This window comes from Danio aesculapii, chromosome 8, assembly GCF_903798145.1.
Source record: "Danio aesculapii chromosome 8, fDanAes4.1, whole genome shotgun sequence".
Taxonomy (NCBI): Eukaryota; Metazoa; Chordata; class Actinopteri; order Cypriniformes; family Danionidae; genus Danio; species Danio aesculapii.
In genome coordinates this window covers 4,652,501-4,665,879 of record NC_079442.1, presented here as the reverse complement: position 1 = coordinate 4,665,879, position 13,379 = coordinate 4,652,501, and the positions used below count along the sequence as shown (strand labels likewise).

The 13,379-nt window shown below is 36.5% G+C and overlaps 1 protein-coding gene across 2 annotated transcripts in view; it reads right to left on the bottom strand.

The window, feature by feature from the left end:
• Positions 1-13,379, bottom strand: part of antxr1a (ANTXR cell adhesion molecule 1a) — a 370,977-nt gene that overhangs the window by 300,666 nt on the left and 56,932 nt on the right. For both annotated transcript variants that reach the window (XM_056463050.1, XM_056463048.1), the window contains exons 14-15: positions 9,699-9,740; positions 4,244-4,339 (exon numbers count right to left, since the gene is read on the bottom strand). In XM_056463050.1, the coding sequence (XP_056319025.1) occupies positions 4,244-4,339; positions 9,699-9,740 (138 nt within the window). The remainder of the gene's footprint in view (positions 1-4,243; positions 4,340-9,698; positions 9,741-13,379) is intronic.

Sequence of the window (13,379 nt, the reverse complement as noted above, 5' to 3'; positions counted from 1 at the left end):
AAAAAGTATTGAACACATGAAGAAAGGGAGCTGTAGAAAGGCAGTGAAAGCCCAGACAGCAGCAGAAATCTCTCAGTAGTTCTTCAGCAACCCTCTGCCCTTCCTCAGTGTAAATGAATATCAGCTGCTTCAGTCCAACATCTACATTAGCAGGAGGATGAAGATGAAACCAGGGTGGACATTTCAGCAAGACAATGATCCAAAACACAGCCAAGGAAACTCTCGAATGCTTTCAGAGAAAGAAAATCAAGCTGTCGAATGGCCCAGCCAATCACCTGACTCTAATCTAATTGAAAATACTAAATAAAGTCAGATTTGATAGACGAGGCAGTAGTTTAGTAAGTTCTTCTTGTGTCATTCCTTTGTTATTACACATAACTAATTTTTACAATGTTGTAACTGAAGGAAAGACTCCTAAGAGCAGATGATTTGTATAATGCACACTTAACACACTTGTTTAGCTCAAACGTAAACTGCCTTCCTTGTGATCGTGAACTCTGGTACTTCACTGAACGCCTTTTTGATGGACAAAAAAAGGTTTAATCAGCGACGGTGGTTTATCTGGTCATCCAGGGGTGCATTTCCGAAAACCAACGCTAGATAAACTAAGGTCGCAAGTTCTGTCATTAAAAACATAGTTCGTTGATTGGGTGTTTCCACAAATCCATCGTTCCAATGAACATTCGCAAACTGCATCGCGAACCTGCATGTTTGTTTTCAAAAAAAACATTGTTAGCCAACTAAGGTCACAAGTTCCGTTGTTGCAAACATAATTAGTTGATTTGGTGTTTTTTAAATCCAAAGTCCCAATGAACATTCGCTAACTATGTTGCAAACTTGTATGTTTGTTTTCAAAAACCATTGTTAGCCAACTAAAGGTTCGTACACACCGGGACGCTTTTCGTTTGCGTTTATCGTCAACGTTTTGAGACGTTTTCTTGGATTTAAACCCAATTGATTTTCACTGGCGTCGAGCAGAAGAGTATGCAAAATCACTTCTTGACGTTAGATGGCGCTACACAGCTTTAAGCTTCTGACACCAGCTTGTAACGCAGAAGAAGAAGAGAGAAAGTTCACATGCTTGTTGTTTAAGTTACTGGCAATTCGAACAAGCATGGTTGGTTCAAGTAGCAGCTCCAGCTCTAGCCATGAAGAAATGAGTATTGTTCACCAGTGCAATAAGCAGCTCTACATTCTCATCGCCTCTGGGCATCTTCTTTAATGGCTCTCGGATTGTCAGTTTTGCGCTTGAGCGACCTCCAGGTGCTGTTTACTGTAACTTCAGCAGCTCCGTGCACGTGAACAAAAGTGCCCATCTGATTGGTGGAGAAGGTTTTGACGCGGCGCATCAAAACAAAAAAATGAGCATGAGGCGTTTCTTTAAAAATTACACTTTTACGCCTGCCGTTTTGCGCATTGGTTGTGTACGATCACATTGCCGCCCTTTATTTAGTCACGAGGCATTAAACGTCAACGGAAAATGCGAGCAAAAAGTGTCCTGGTGAGCATGGGCCTTAAAGTCGCAAGTTCTGTCCTTACAAGCATAATTCACTGATTTGGTGTTTCTCAAATTTAAAGTCTCAATGAACATTTTCAAACTTGTATGTTTGTTTTCGAAAACCATTGTAAGCCAACTAAGATCGTAAGTTCCGTCATTACAAACATAGTTCGTTGATTTGATGTTTCTCAAATCTAAAGTCCCAATGAACATTTGCTAACTATTTTGCAAACTTGTATGGTATTTTTCGTAAAACCATTGTTAGCCAACTAAGGTCGCAAGTCCTGTCGTTACAAACATAGTTCGTAGATTTGGTGTTTCTCAGATCCAAAGTCTCAACGAACATTCGCAAACTGCATCGCAAACTTGTATGTTTTTTTCGTAAACCATTGTTAGCCAACTAAGGTCACAAGTTCTGTCGTTACAAACATAGTTAGTTGATTTGGTGTTTCCTGAATCCATCGTTCCAATAAACATTCACAAACTGCATTACAGACTTGTATGTTTGTTTTCGAAAACCACTGTTAGCCAACTAAGGTCACAAGTTCCATCATTACAAACATAGTTTGTTGATTTGGTGTTTCTCAAATCCAAAGTCTCAACAAACTTTCTCTAACTGTCGCAAAATTGTACGTTTGCCACTACACCTCTAGAGCTGTAGTTAGAAGCATAGTTCCTGGCTGTGTTATATTCCCAGTTATCCCCCCTATGCCCAATTCCTTTCAAACGTTCCAACAATTAAACTCGGAATGATTACAAAAAAACCCCACTAAAGTCATCTCTGTGTAATTTACTTTCAAACAATTTTTTACAGTTCAGTTTGAGCAATTATCCTACTGACAATTGCGCTCTCTTCGTAGTGCCCTTTGAAATCATTTATGCCATTTTGAACACAGCCATGGCTCATGACGAAAGCAATAGGTGACCTGTGGAAACTATGTTACGTCTCCAAAGCTTGTGAATACAAAAAAAATAGGGTACGTGAATGGTTTTATTTATTTATACACTGTAAAACCAACAGTCAACTTTATCAAATGAAATGAGTGTAGTTAACTCAATTTACTGAAAGTTAATTCAACTCATTCGAAAAGAGTTTTGAACTTAGTGTTGAAGGTAATGAGCTTATTAAATACCTCATTCCCTTAAATACCTCAAATCCTCAAATACCTCAACTTGAACGGAGTAAGTTCACAGTACTCATATAGATTAGATTTTTGACTCGGATAGAGCTGCCTTAACTTATTGAGTTTTACAGTACTCAGTTGGTTTGAGTTCTCTTCATTTATTGGGTTTATTGGCTCAATTTGCTTTGCTTACTCAAATGGATCAAGTTCACAGTACTCATTAGGATTAGTTTTTGAACTTAAATGGTTTGTTGCAATCGGTTTTTCCTCAAATGATTTGAGTTACCTTAACTTTTTGGGTTTTACAGTATAGTAGCCTAGGCTATTTATTAAGAAATGTATATGTACTGTATATGACATAGGCTAGAAGATTTCTGCAACGGTTTGAATATGTCAAAGTTGTAATAGTTTAGCATTTAAAAAACTAAAAAACCAATAAACTACTTAAAAATTGTATATAGAATATAATTATTATTTCTGTTATTAAGTAGGGTAGTGTTTTTATTCCTTAATAAATAGCCTATTATGAATTAAAATCATTAACTTGAGGATTTATATATGAGATTAGATAACGTGTTAGCTTTCTGTAAGTGGTTTCATGCTTTAGAATAGAATATGGAATATTCTCAGTAATATTTGTAAAGGAAACACAGGCCATTTATGTAAAGTATATGTGTCATTTACATATATTTCAAATAATACGGAAAACAATGATTTACCAAAACTAACACTGTTTTTTTTTAATGCATGTGTGTGTAAAATAATAATAATTTGCATAAAAAATCTTATTAAGAAGTCGGTTTAGAGCAGGGGTCACCAAACTTGTTCCTGGAGGGCCGGTGTCCTTCAGATTTTAGCTCCAACCCTAATCAAACACACCTGAACAAGCTAATCAAGGTCTTACTAGGTATACTTAAAACACCCAGGCAGGTGTGTTGAGGAAAGTTGGAGCTAAACCCTGCAGGGACCCTCCAGGACCGAAATTGGTGACCCCTGGTTTAGAGCATCATTATGGACGTTTTATATTACAACTAATGTGGTTAAAACAATAGATCTGCAACAGAGCAACTACAGATTAGGAAAACACTCGTCGCTACATTGTTTTTTCCCAAACGATGCATCGTACTATGATAGTTCAGCCACGAGTTATGTCGTTGTTTAGGAAATGCACCCCAGCCTAGACCAGCTGGTTATCAATTGGCCGACAAGCCAACAACAGGTTGGCTTAAACCATTTTTGGTCATGCTTATGCCTGGTGTTGTTGACAAAGCCTTCTGTTGGCATAGAGTAGAGTATTTGGAAGCATACTTTTGCAAATCAATGGATTTGACAAGCCTATTTCTGTTTTCCATCAATTGTGGCCTATTTATTTGCTTTTAGCAACATTGCTGAGTTCAATTACAATGCGATGAAGTCTCTTGGCAAGTAATGTACACAACAGTGGTTTCATTGTAAGCAGGGGCAGACCGTCAACTGGAAATTTACTGACAGAATCCAGCATCCTTAAGAGAGACACTTAACCCCAGGTTTCTCTAGGGACATGGCCCTCTTCCTCTGGATGAAAGCATCTGTTGAGAGACTGAGCTTGTCCCCCATGCAGTGAGTGATAAAACTTGTTTACCTCCATTCTTTTAATGCCACCAACTCCTCTTCCCCCATAGTAAGACGCGTCGACTGTGGGCCACTTCTTCTTAGGACTTCCATCCTCTTCGTCATCCTTAATATGAACAACATGACAATGAAAATCTCTAAAAAATGCTGGATTGTCTTAACCAAACGTTTGGTCAAATATGGACAAACCTAACCGTTGGATTAAAAAGTGGATAAGGGGGTGTTCATAAGACTGTCATTAAACCTTTATAATCATTTAAGTGTCATTGGGTCAGTTATGTCATCCTAAATGGTGACATTGTTTAAGATTGGACAATCAAATACATCATAACCTGTTTTTGTCTTTGTGATGACCAGAGATGACAAAAGTACACACATCCTACTCAGTAGAAGTACAGATACTGTTTAAAAGGTAAAAGTTGACGTACTGACTACACTTTTGTACTCAAGTAAAAGTAAAGCAGTACAGCCTCAAACATGTACCCAAGTAAAAAGCAGGTAACTAGACCTCACATCGTACTGATACCTTTCTACAAAAATAACCTACATTTCTAATTTTTGATGTAAACAACAAAGCTTAAAAAGTCAGCCCATGTGTCATCATCGTGACGAACTCATCGTTCAGCATGTCGTTTTGCTGCCTTTGGGTGAAGAACAACAGCTGCCATTCATGCTCATACACTCTACAATTATTCTGTAGGCCTGTGTTTTTATATATCTTTATTATGTTTACTTCTTTACTTCATTTACATATTTACTTCAACCAAACACATTAAAAGAAAGTAATGACAGTAACGAGCCTGGTTTAAAAATGTAAAGTGTAGAAAGTACAGATTTGAGTGTAAAAATGTTATGAGTAAAAGTAAAAAGTTGTCAAAAAGATAAATAGTGAAGGACTAAACCAGAAAACCTACTTAAATAGAGTAACAAAGTGTTTGTACTTTGTTACTTCCCAACTCTGGTTATGAAAACTTGACATTATCAAGACAACACAACTTGTCATAAACCTGTCATAAACATGACTGTCATCAGGCCATTATAATTGTGTCATGAATATACTTTTTTTTTCAGTGGAACAAACTAGGTTTGTCATTAAAACGTCTTATTAAAAATGTCAACACTATTTCAAATAATTTAATAGGTGTCATTAATATTATTCTTGACCGAAACATTAATTAAAATGCCATTATAATGTCAGTAACCTGCCATTTTATAATTAGAGTGTCTTAAATATTTTTCTATTAATTATGTACATTTTTTTGTTTCTTCTAAAACAAAAGTCAGATAATAGATCATTACAAATGTCTTACAAAAACGGAACAGGCTGTGATATATTTGTATATGTAAAGTTTTACGAAGACATCTCAAACAATGTCACCGTTGCATTTAAAATGACCAAACTTGAATATATAAACTTGCATATCTAACGGTCAGTTTTTGGACTTTTAAATCTATTATTTGTTATCAAGTGTATTATTTTGGCAGTGTTATTTTGTTACATTTTACAATTGTCTGTAATTAGGTTACCGTGTTGTATGCTGTCTGTCTTTTTATACCAAATTGCTTAACGTTAAGTCTATTTCTTATTGTTTACGTCTTGTACTTTATAGTTGTATAATGTCCATCGTAGTTTATAAAATCTGATAATCAAAGACACAAGTCTGTGTATAATGACACATTTTACTTCACATTTAGAGTGGTTTATGTTTACATTTTCTTAAATCAAAAATATTTATTTATAATATCAATATAATATAAAATTAATTATTAATATTAATTATGAGGCAACCCAGCATTTTTTACACTCAAAAAAATGAATTTTACTGCTTGTTCAAACTACTTATTTTAAATAAGTTGAAACAACTCAATTATTTAGTTTTTATGGGGACAACTTTAATGTTTTATGTTCAATCCACTTAAATTAGTAAATAAAAAAATGTTTAAGTTAACTTAATCGATTAACTTCGTTACCCTTGTTCTTGAAGTTCATCAACAAACTTACACGAAGTAAAAAAAATGCATTTCATGAAATAAACTGGAGCGTTTTAAAGTCGTGAAGATCAGTCGATTCATCAGTGGATCGCTCGTAGGTCAGCTTATAGACAAACCAGCTGATCTTCATGGCTTTGAAACACTCCAGTGTCATTAAACAGCGGTGAGTTCGGAAAACTGATGACCTTGACGGCCAATCACAGTCATTTCTGTTGAGCATGCAAACACAATGGCAAATCAGTGACAAACACGGCAAGCGCGGATAAATTGCGCTATTCATGAGTAAATAGACGCTTCATTCACACGTCTAATTCACTATCGCGGATTTGCATAACGGGCAGGGCTTCTGTCAGCCTGGTGACTCTAGCTTCATTGCTAAATGGTTGCTAAGATGGATTTTATTAAGAGAATAGCTGTGTTTATGTGCTTTATAAAGGCTGAAAAACAGCCGTTGATTCATGTGGAGCCGTGTCTGAGTCCACTGAGAGGTGCATACAGCTCTATGAGTTCAAAAACTCCTCCAGAAACTATACCTGGATGATGGAGGCTTTCAGCGGTGCTTCAGACTGAGCCAAGCCCAGTTTGATGAACTGTTGTCAGTGTCGGCAGGAGGATTTTCCCCCGGGATACCAACAATAGGCGCTACGTCATAATCACACCCCCACAAGAGCAAGCTCTTGATTGATTAACGCGGCGTGAGTCTAGTCGCATCTATGCATTGACTTAACATGTAAATCACTCACGCTTGACACTTCGTCTGCATGTGGTGTGATCGCAGCATAAGAATGCACTCAACAGCGCTCAAATTTCAGTTTTTAAAATTTCAGTACCGATTGGTATCGAGTTCCAGTATCATGACAACCCTACTACATGGAGAAATTACTTTTGCTGCTTGTTCAAACTACTTATTTAAAATGGGTTGAAACAACACAATTCTTTGGTAATTTTCGGGACAACTTAATTGTTTTATGTACAATCCACTTAAACTTGTAAACACGATTAAGTTAACTTAGGCGATTCGTGTTGAGACAACACGTAGGAATTGTGAAAGCAAGTGTACGTGTCTTACCAAATGAAACAAAACACTATTATGAGGATTTTTAATTTGTTTGTTACAACAGAATATTTTTGGGGGGGGGGTCTTATTCAAATGGCAGAGCGTTTTCCTAAATGAGGTGTGACTCACTCTTTTAAAACATGACTTTTTCATTTATTGCCTCTCTCCGAAAGGCACAAGCCACGCTTATTACGCCCTCCCCTGCTCTTCCTGGTCCAATAAAAGAAGTCCAACTTGGCTGGCTCCAGTTATGACCTTATTTTTCCAGCTAAAGGAAATTTAACCTCGTTTAACAATCAGCCCTCAAAATCCGAACAGCCATCTTTCATCAGTGCGTCCATACTTAATCAAAAAGGTTAACAGCCGTCCCTCTCCCTTCATATTTCAGGCGGACCACCCACCAGACTCCCCCTCACATGTTTTATATCCTGAAAAGTTCCTTAAAGAATACTTGAGGGAAAATTCCCCAAGCCGCAGCCATTCCACGTATGACATTCCTATGGTCTTACAGAAGTGACATCACCAGCGAAAGATTTATGAAAATATGCTATCATATTACGGGTCTTTAATAAATCCAGACTGAACTAATTCGTTTTTGTGCAGCGGTTAAAACAACAGCCAACGAAAAATCTGCATAGGCCTCGTTTTAAATAAGAAGTCCCTAGTAACAAAGACTATAGAATACACAAGATTTGTCACACGTAGAGTTTTGAATGGGGAGAAGTCTATAAGGTCAATATGGTGAATGAAGCCCCTCCTTCTAGTTTTTGTTGTCAACAAGGACGCTGGGATCTCATACTTGCTTCACATACATATATATCCAAATAAAGCCTGAAATCTGTACATTTAAACGAACCAACTACACTTGAAAACAAGTTTTGGTTTTGTAATATGTATGAAACGAACACAAGGTACAGTCCGTCCTGTCAAACAAACATCACATGACGAGTAAATAGACGCGTGAATATTTTGAGTTTACTCGCTTCATTCACACGTCTAATTCACTATCGCGGATTCGCATGATGGGCAGGGCTTCTGTCAGCCTGGTGACTCTAGCTTCGTTGCTAAATGGTTGCTAAGATGGATTTTATTAAGAGAATAGCTGTGTTTATGTGCTTTATGAAGGCTGAAAAACAGCCGTTGATTCGTGTGGAGCCGTGTCTGAGTCAAACTGAGAGGTGCTGCCAGCTCTATGAGTTCATAAACTCCTCCAGAAACTATACCTGGTTGATGGAGGCTTTCAGCGGTGCTTCAGACTGAGCCAAGCCCAGTTTGATGAACTGTTGTCAGTGTCGGCAGGAGGATTTTCCCCCGGGATACCAACAATAGGCGCTACGTCGTAATCACACCCCCACAAGAGCAAGCTCCTGATTTAAACGAACCAACTACACTTGAAAACAAAAGTTTTTTGGTTTTGTAATCTGTATGAAATGAACACAAGGTACAGTCCATCCTGTCAAACAAACATCACATGACTGCAACTACTCAAACTCCCGCAAACTTGTAAACAAAAAGTCGCTGTCATTTCTGGAGGAGATTCACCATCAAGACCAAGTTGTGAATTACTTCAGAAGAGCGGCGCGATCTGACGAAGCATTATTCAGAGGATTATAAAGTGTACCACGGCCATAAATGAGGTTGGTGTCGTGATCTTGTTCTTTTCGAGTGCGCATGCGCATTAGCTTGGGCAACCTGAAAAAATGCAGACTTAGTTTTGATTTGAACCTTTAGAAATGAAACCTATGAGACAGTTTCAGTGATATATAAAATGTATCCAAATATTTTTATATCTATGTAGTAAATCATTTTACTTGGTCAATGGCGTGGTCTATTTCAGTTTCTCAAAATAGCGACGCGCCAACAATGCGCCTTAATACACACCTCCTTTATAGACCGGCACACCCATGAGTCCACAAAGTGGCGCAAATGGATTTGCTATTTAAACAAAGTGGCTCAAAACATGAACATTAGGCTTGTGCTAGTCTGAAAATAGCACCTAATCGCGCAAAACTCATCTTGTGTCTTATTGCGCTGGGTGTATAATAGGGCCCTATGTGTCTGTGCATTCAGGCTATGAGATTGCCATTGATTTGATAGTCCTTGGCAGATTATTTTGCTTGTTTCTTGGAAAAACTGACTCAATTTCAACATATTATTTCCTTAAACAAGACAATATGTTTTGCATGTTTATAAAATGCTTTTTGATTCAAGAATTTCGGACATTTGGACTAAAAAACAGACATTTTGGACAAGAAACAAGACAAAAAGAAAGAAAAACATATTTTTGCAGTGCAGCCAGATCACAGTCATTTTGAAAATAAGTATAGCAACACAAATGTACAGTATGTGAAATGTTATTCAATTAGACTGTGATGTCTAACTTCACATACTCATGAAATAAGACAAAAGTTCTTACCGAACTGTCTTCAACTGGTGGTGGTGGAGGCTCGTGGATAATCTGCAGAGATCCAGAGAGGGAGTTTAAGATCACCTTTGTTTTTACAATTAGATAACAGTGAAAACTACTTTACTTTTAAAAACATCCTTCCAAACCATCAAAACAAGCTCATTATCATTCAGCGTGCATGAGAGAGAGAGAGAGAGAGAGAGAGAGAGAGAGAGAAAGAGAGAGAGAGAAAATAAAAAGATAAACAATCTCACATGAGCCCACTCAAGCTGGCATGTAAGACCACATGCTCTCTCACACACACACATACACACACACAAACTTGTTTTTATCTTCCACTGACAAGTCAAAGGACCCAAGTAATGTTTTCAGTGCGTGCCAGAAAATCAGGTTACGCGAAAACACATGGCTAAGGAATTGCAACCCTCCCCTCTCCATTTTCAGTCTGTTTACAAGCAAAGTATGACCTAAAAACCTGGAAGCCAGATTTAAACCCTAAAAGACAGCACTCGCCATTAAGCTTTTCCAGGTATATGTCTTTCAGAGGGTTCAGACCCATTATTTACATGTCCTGAAGCCACAAGTGCTACACTTTAAACAATATAGTGCATGGTGATCCTGATTTCTGATTCATGCTTCCAGCTATATTATTATTATTAGCATCTATTCTAAGCCATCAGCCAAATATTTCAATATTTAAAACTAATAAATAGTCGAAAATACTAGTTGAAAGGATGTAGAAGTAGATTTAGATTAATAAAAATACTTTTAAATACTGGTAAATGTTGTTTAAAGGATGTAGAAGTCGATTTAGATGAGCAAAATGCTATTAAATACTGGTAAATGTTGTTTAAATGATGTAGAAGTAGATTTAGATCAATAAAAATACTTTTAAATACTGGTAAATGTTGTTTAAATGATGTAGAAGTAGATTTAGATCAATACAAATACTTTTAAATACTGGTAAATGTTGTTTAAATGGATGTAGAAGTAGATTTAGATCAATACAAATACTATTAAATACTGGTAAATGTTGTTTAAAGCATGTAGAAGTTGATTTAGATTAGCAAAATGCTATTAAATACTGGTAAATGTTGTTTAAATGATGTAGAAGTAGATTTAGATCAATACAAATACTTTTAAATACTGGTAAATGTTGTTTAAATGGATGTAGAAATAGATTTAGATTAATAAAAATACTATTAAATACTGGTAAATGTTGTTTAAATGATGCAGAAGTAGATTTAGATCAATAAAAATACTATTAAATACTGGTAAATGTTGTTTAAATGATGCAGAAGTAGATTTAGATCAATAAAAATACTATTAAATACTGGTAAATGTTGTTTAAATGATGCAGAAGTAGATTTAGATCAACAAAAATACTTTTAAATACTTGTAAATGTTGTTTAAATGATGCAGAAGTAGATTTATATCAACAAAAATACTTTTAAATACTGGTAAATGTTGTTTAAATGATGCAGAAGTAGATTTAGATCAACAAAAATACTTTTAAATACTGGTAAATGTTGTTTAAATGATGCAGAAGTAGATTTAGATCAATAAAAATACTTTTAAATACTTGTAAATGTTGTTTAAATGATGCAGAAGTAGATTTATATCAACAAAAATACTTTTAAATACTGGTAAATGTTGTTTAAATGATGCAGAAGTAGATTTAGATCAATAAAAATACTTTTAAATACTGGTAAATGTTGTTTAAATGATGCAGAAGTAGATTTACATGAGCAAAATGCTATTAAATACTGGTGAATGTTATTTAAATGATGCAGAAGTAGATTTATATCAACAAAAATACTTTTAAATACTGGTAAATGTTGCTTAAATGGATGTAGAAGCAGATTTAGATCAACAAAAAACTATTAAATACTGGTAAATGTTTGAAAGGATGTAGAAGCAGATTTATTCTCTCAATTGCAAAACAACTGCGAAGGAGCACATGTTGTTATTGTTTTGAAAGTCCTCTGGAATTCTGGGAATTGTATGAAAAACATGTCAATGACAGTGACATTAAAAGTCCCAGAGTGTAGTAATAATTCAGTCTCTGTTTGCTCTCTCTTTTCACTTAATAAATAATAGACAAAATAAGCATACTTTATATAAGCATAAAGTTAATTTTATTATACTTTTGTATAGTTAAAAAAAACAAAACTCTCCCTTCACTCATTTAGAACATGCTTGAGTTTTGTCTGTTGAACACAAAGGAAGATATTTTGAAGAATGCTGGTTGCTAGCACCTATTGACTTCAATAATATTTTTTTTTCGTTAAGTCTATGGGTTTCGGCAACCAGCATTCTTCAAAATATCTTCTTTTGTGTTCAACAGCTGAAAGAAACTCATAAGGGTTTAAAACCACATGAGGGAGAGTAAATGATGAGGTCATTTTCACTTTTGGGTCCCTTTAAGTATTCCTAAGAAAAGTATGTTTACACATACTTCATGTAAGTACTGCTTAGAACAAAACCTGCCCACGTTAGTTTATAAGAACATACCTGAACATAGCATTAGCGTGTGGCCAGTATTTCCTATACTGACTTTCCTTCAGAGACAACAGCTTTAGGATTAGGCTAATTACCGGGCACTTTAGTAGGTACACCTAACTAGTACCAGGTTGGACCCCCTTTTGCCTTCAGAACTGCCTTAATCCTTCATGGCATAGTTTCAACAAGGTACTGGAAAAATTCCTCAGAGATTTTGGTCCATATTGACATGAGAGTATTTGGCGGCTGCTCATACATGATGTGAATCTCCCGTTCCACCACATCCCAAAGGTGCTCTATTGGATTGAGAACTGGTGACTGTGGAGGCCATTTGAGTACAGTGAACTCATTGTCATGTTCAAGAAACCAGTCTGAGATGATTCACGCTTTATAACATGGTGCGTTATCCTGCTGGAAGTAGCCATCAGAAGATGGGTACACTGTGGTCATAAAGGGATGGACATGGTCAGCAACAATACTCAGGTAGGCTGTGGCGTTGACACGATGCTCAATTGGTACTAATGGGCCCAAAGTGTGCCAAGAAAATATCCCCCACACCATTACACCACCACCAGCAGCCTGAACCGTTGATTCAAGGCAGGATGATAAAATCGTTGGACGTAATTGTTGTTTAAAGCATGTAGAAGTAGATTTAGATGAACAAAATATCCTCCACACCATTACACTATACTTTCATGTTGTTGACGCCAAATTCTGACTCTACCATCTGAATGTTGCAGCAGAAATCAAGACTCATCAGACCAGGAAACGTTTTTCCAATCTTCTATTGTCTAATTTTGGTGAGCCTGTGTGAATTGTAGCCTCAGTTTCCTGTTCTTAGCTGACAGGAATGGCACCCGGTGTTAGATCAAGGTTGGACGTGTTGTGTGTTCAGAGATGCTCTTCTGCAGACCTCCGTTGTAACGAGTGGTTATTTGAGTTACTTTTGCCTTTCTATCAGCTGGAACCAGTCTGGCCATTCTCCTCTGACCTCTGGCATCAACAAGGCATTTGCGCCCACAGAACTGTCGCTCACTGGATATTTTCTCTTTTTCGGACCATTCTCTGTAAACCCTAGAGATGGTTGTGCGTGAAAATCCCAGTAGATCAGCAGTTTCTGAAATACTCAGACCAGCCCGTCTGGCACCAACAACAAAGCCACGTTCAAAGTCACTTAAACCACCTTTC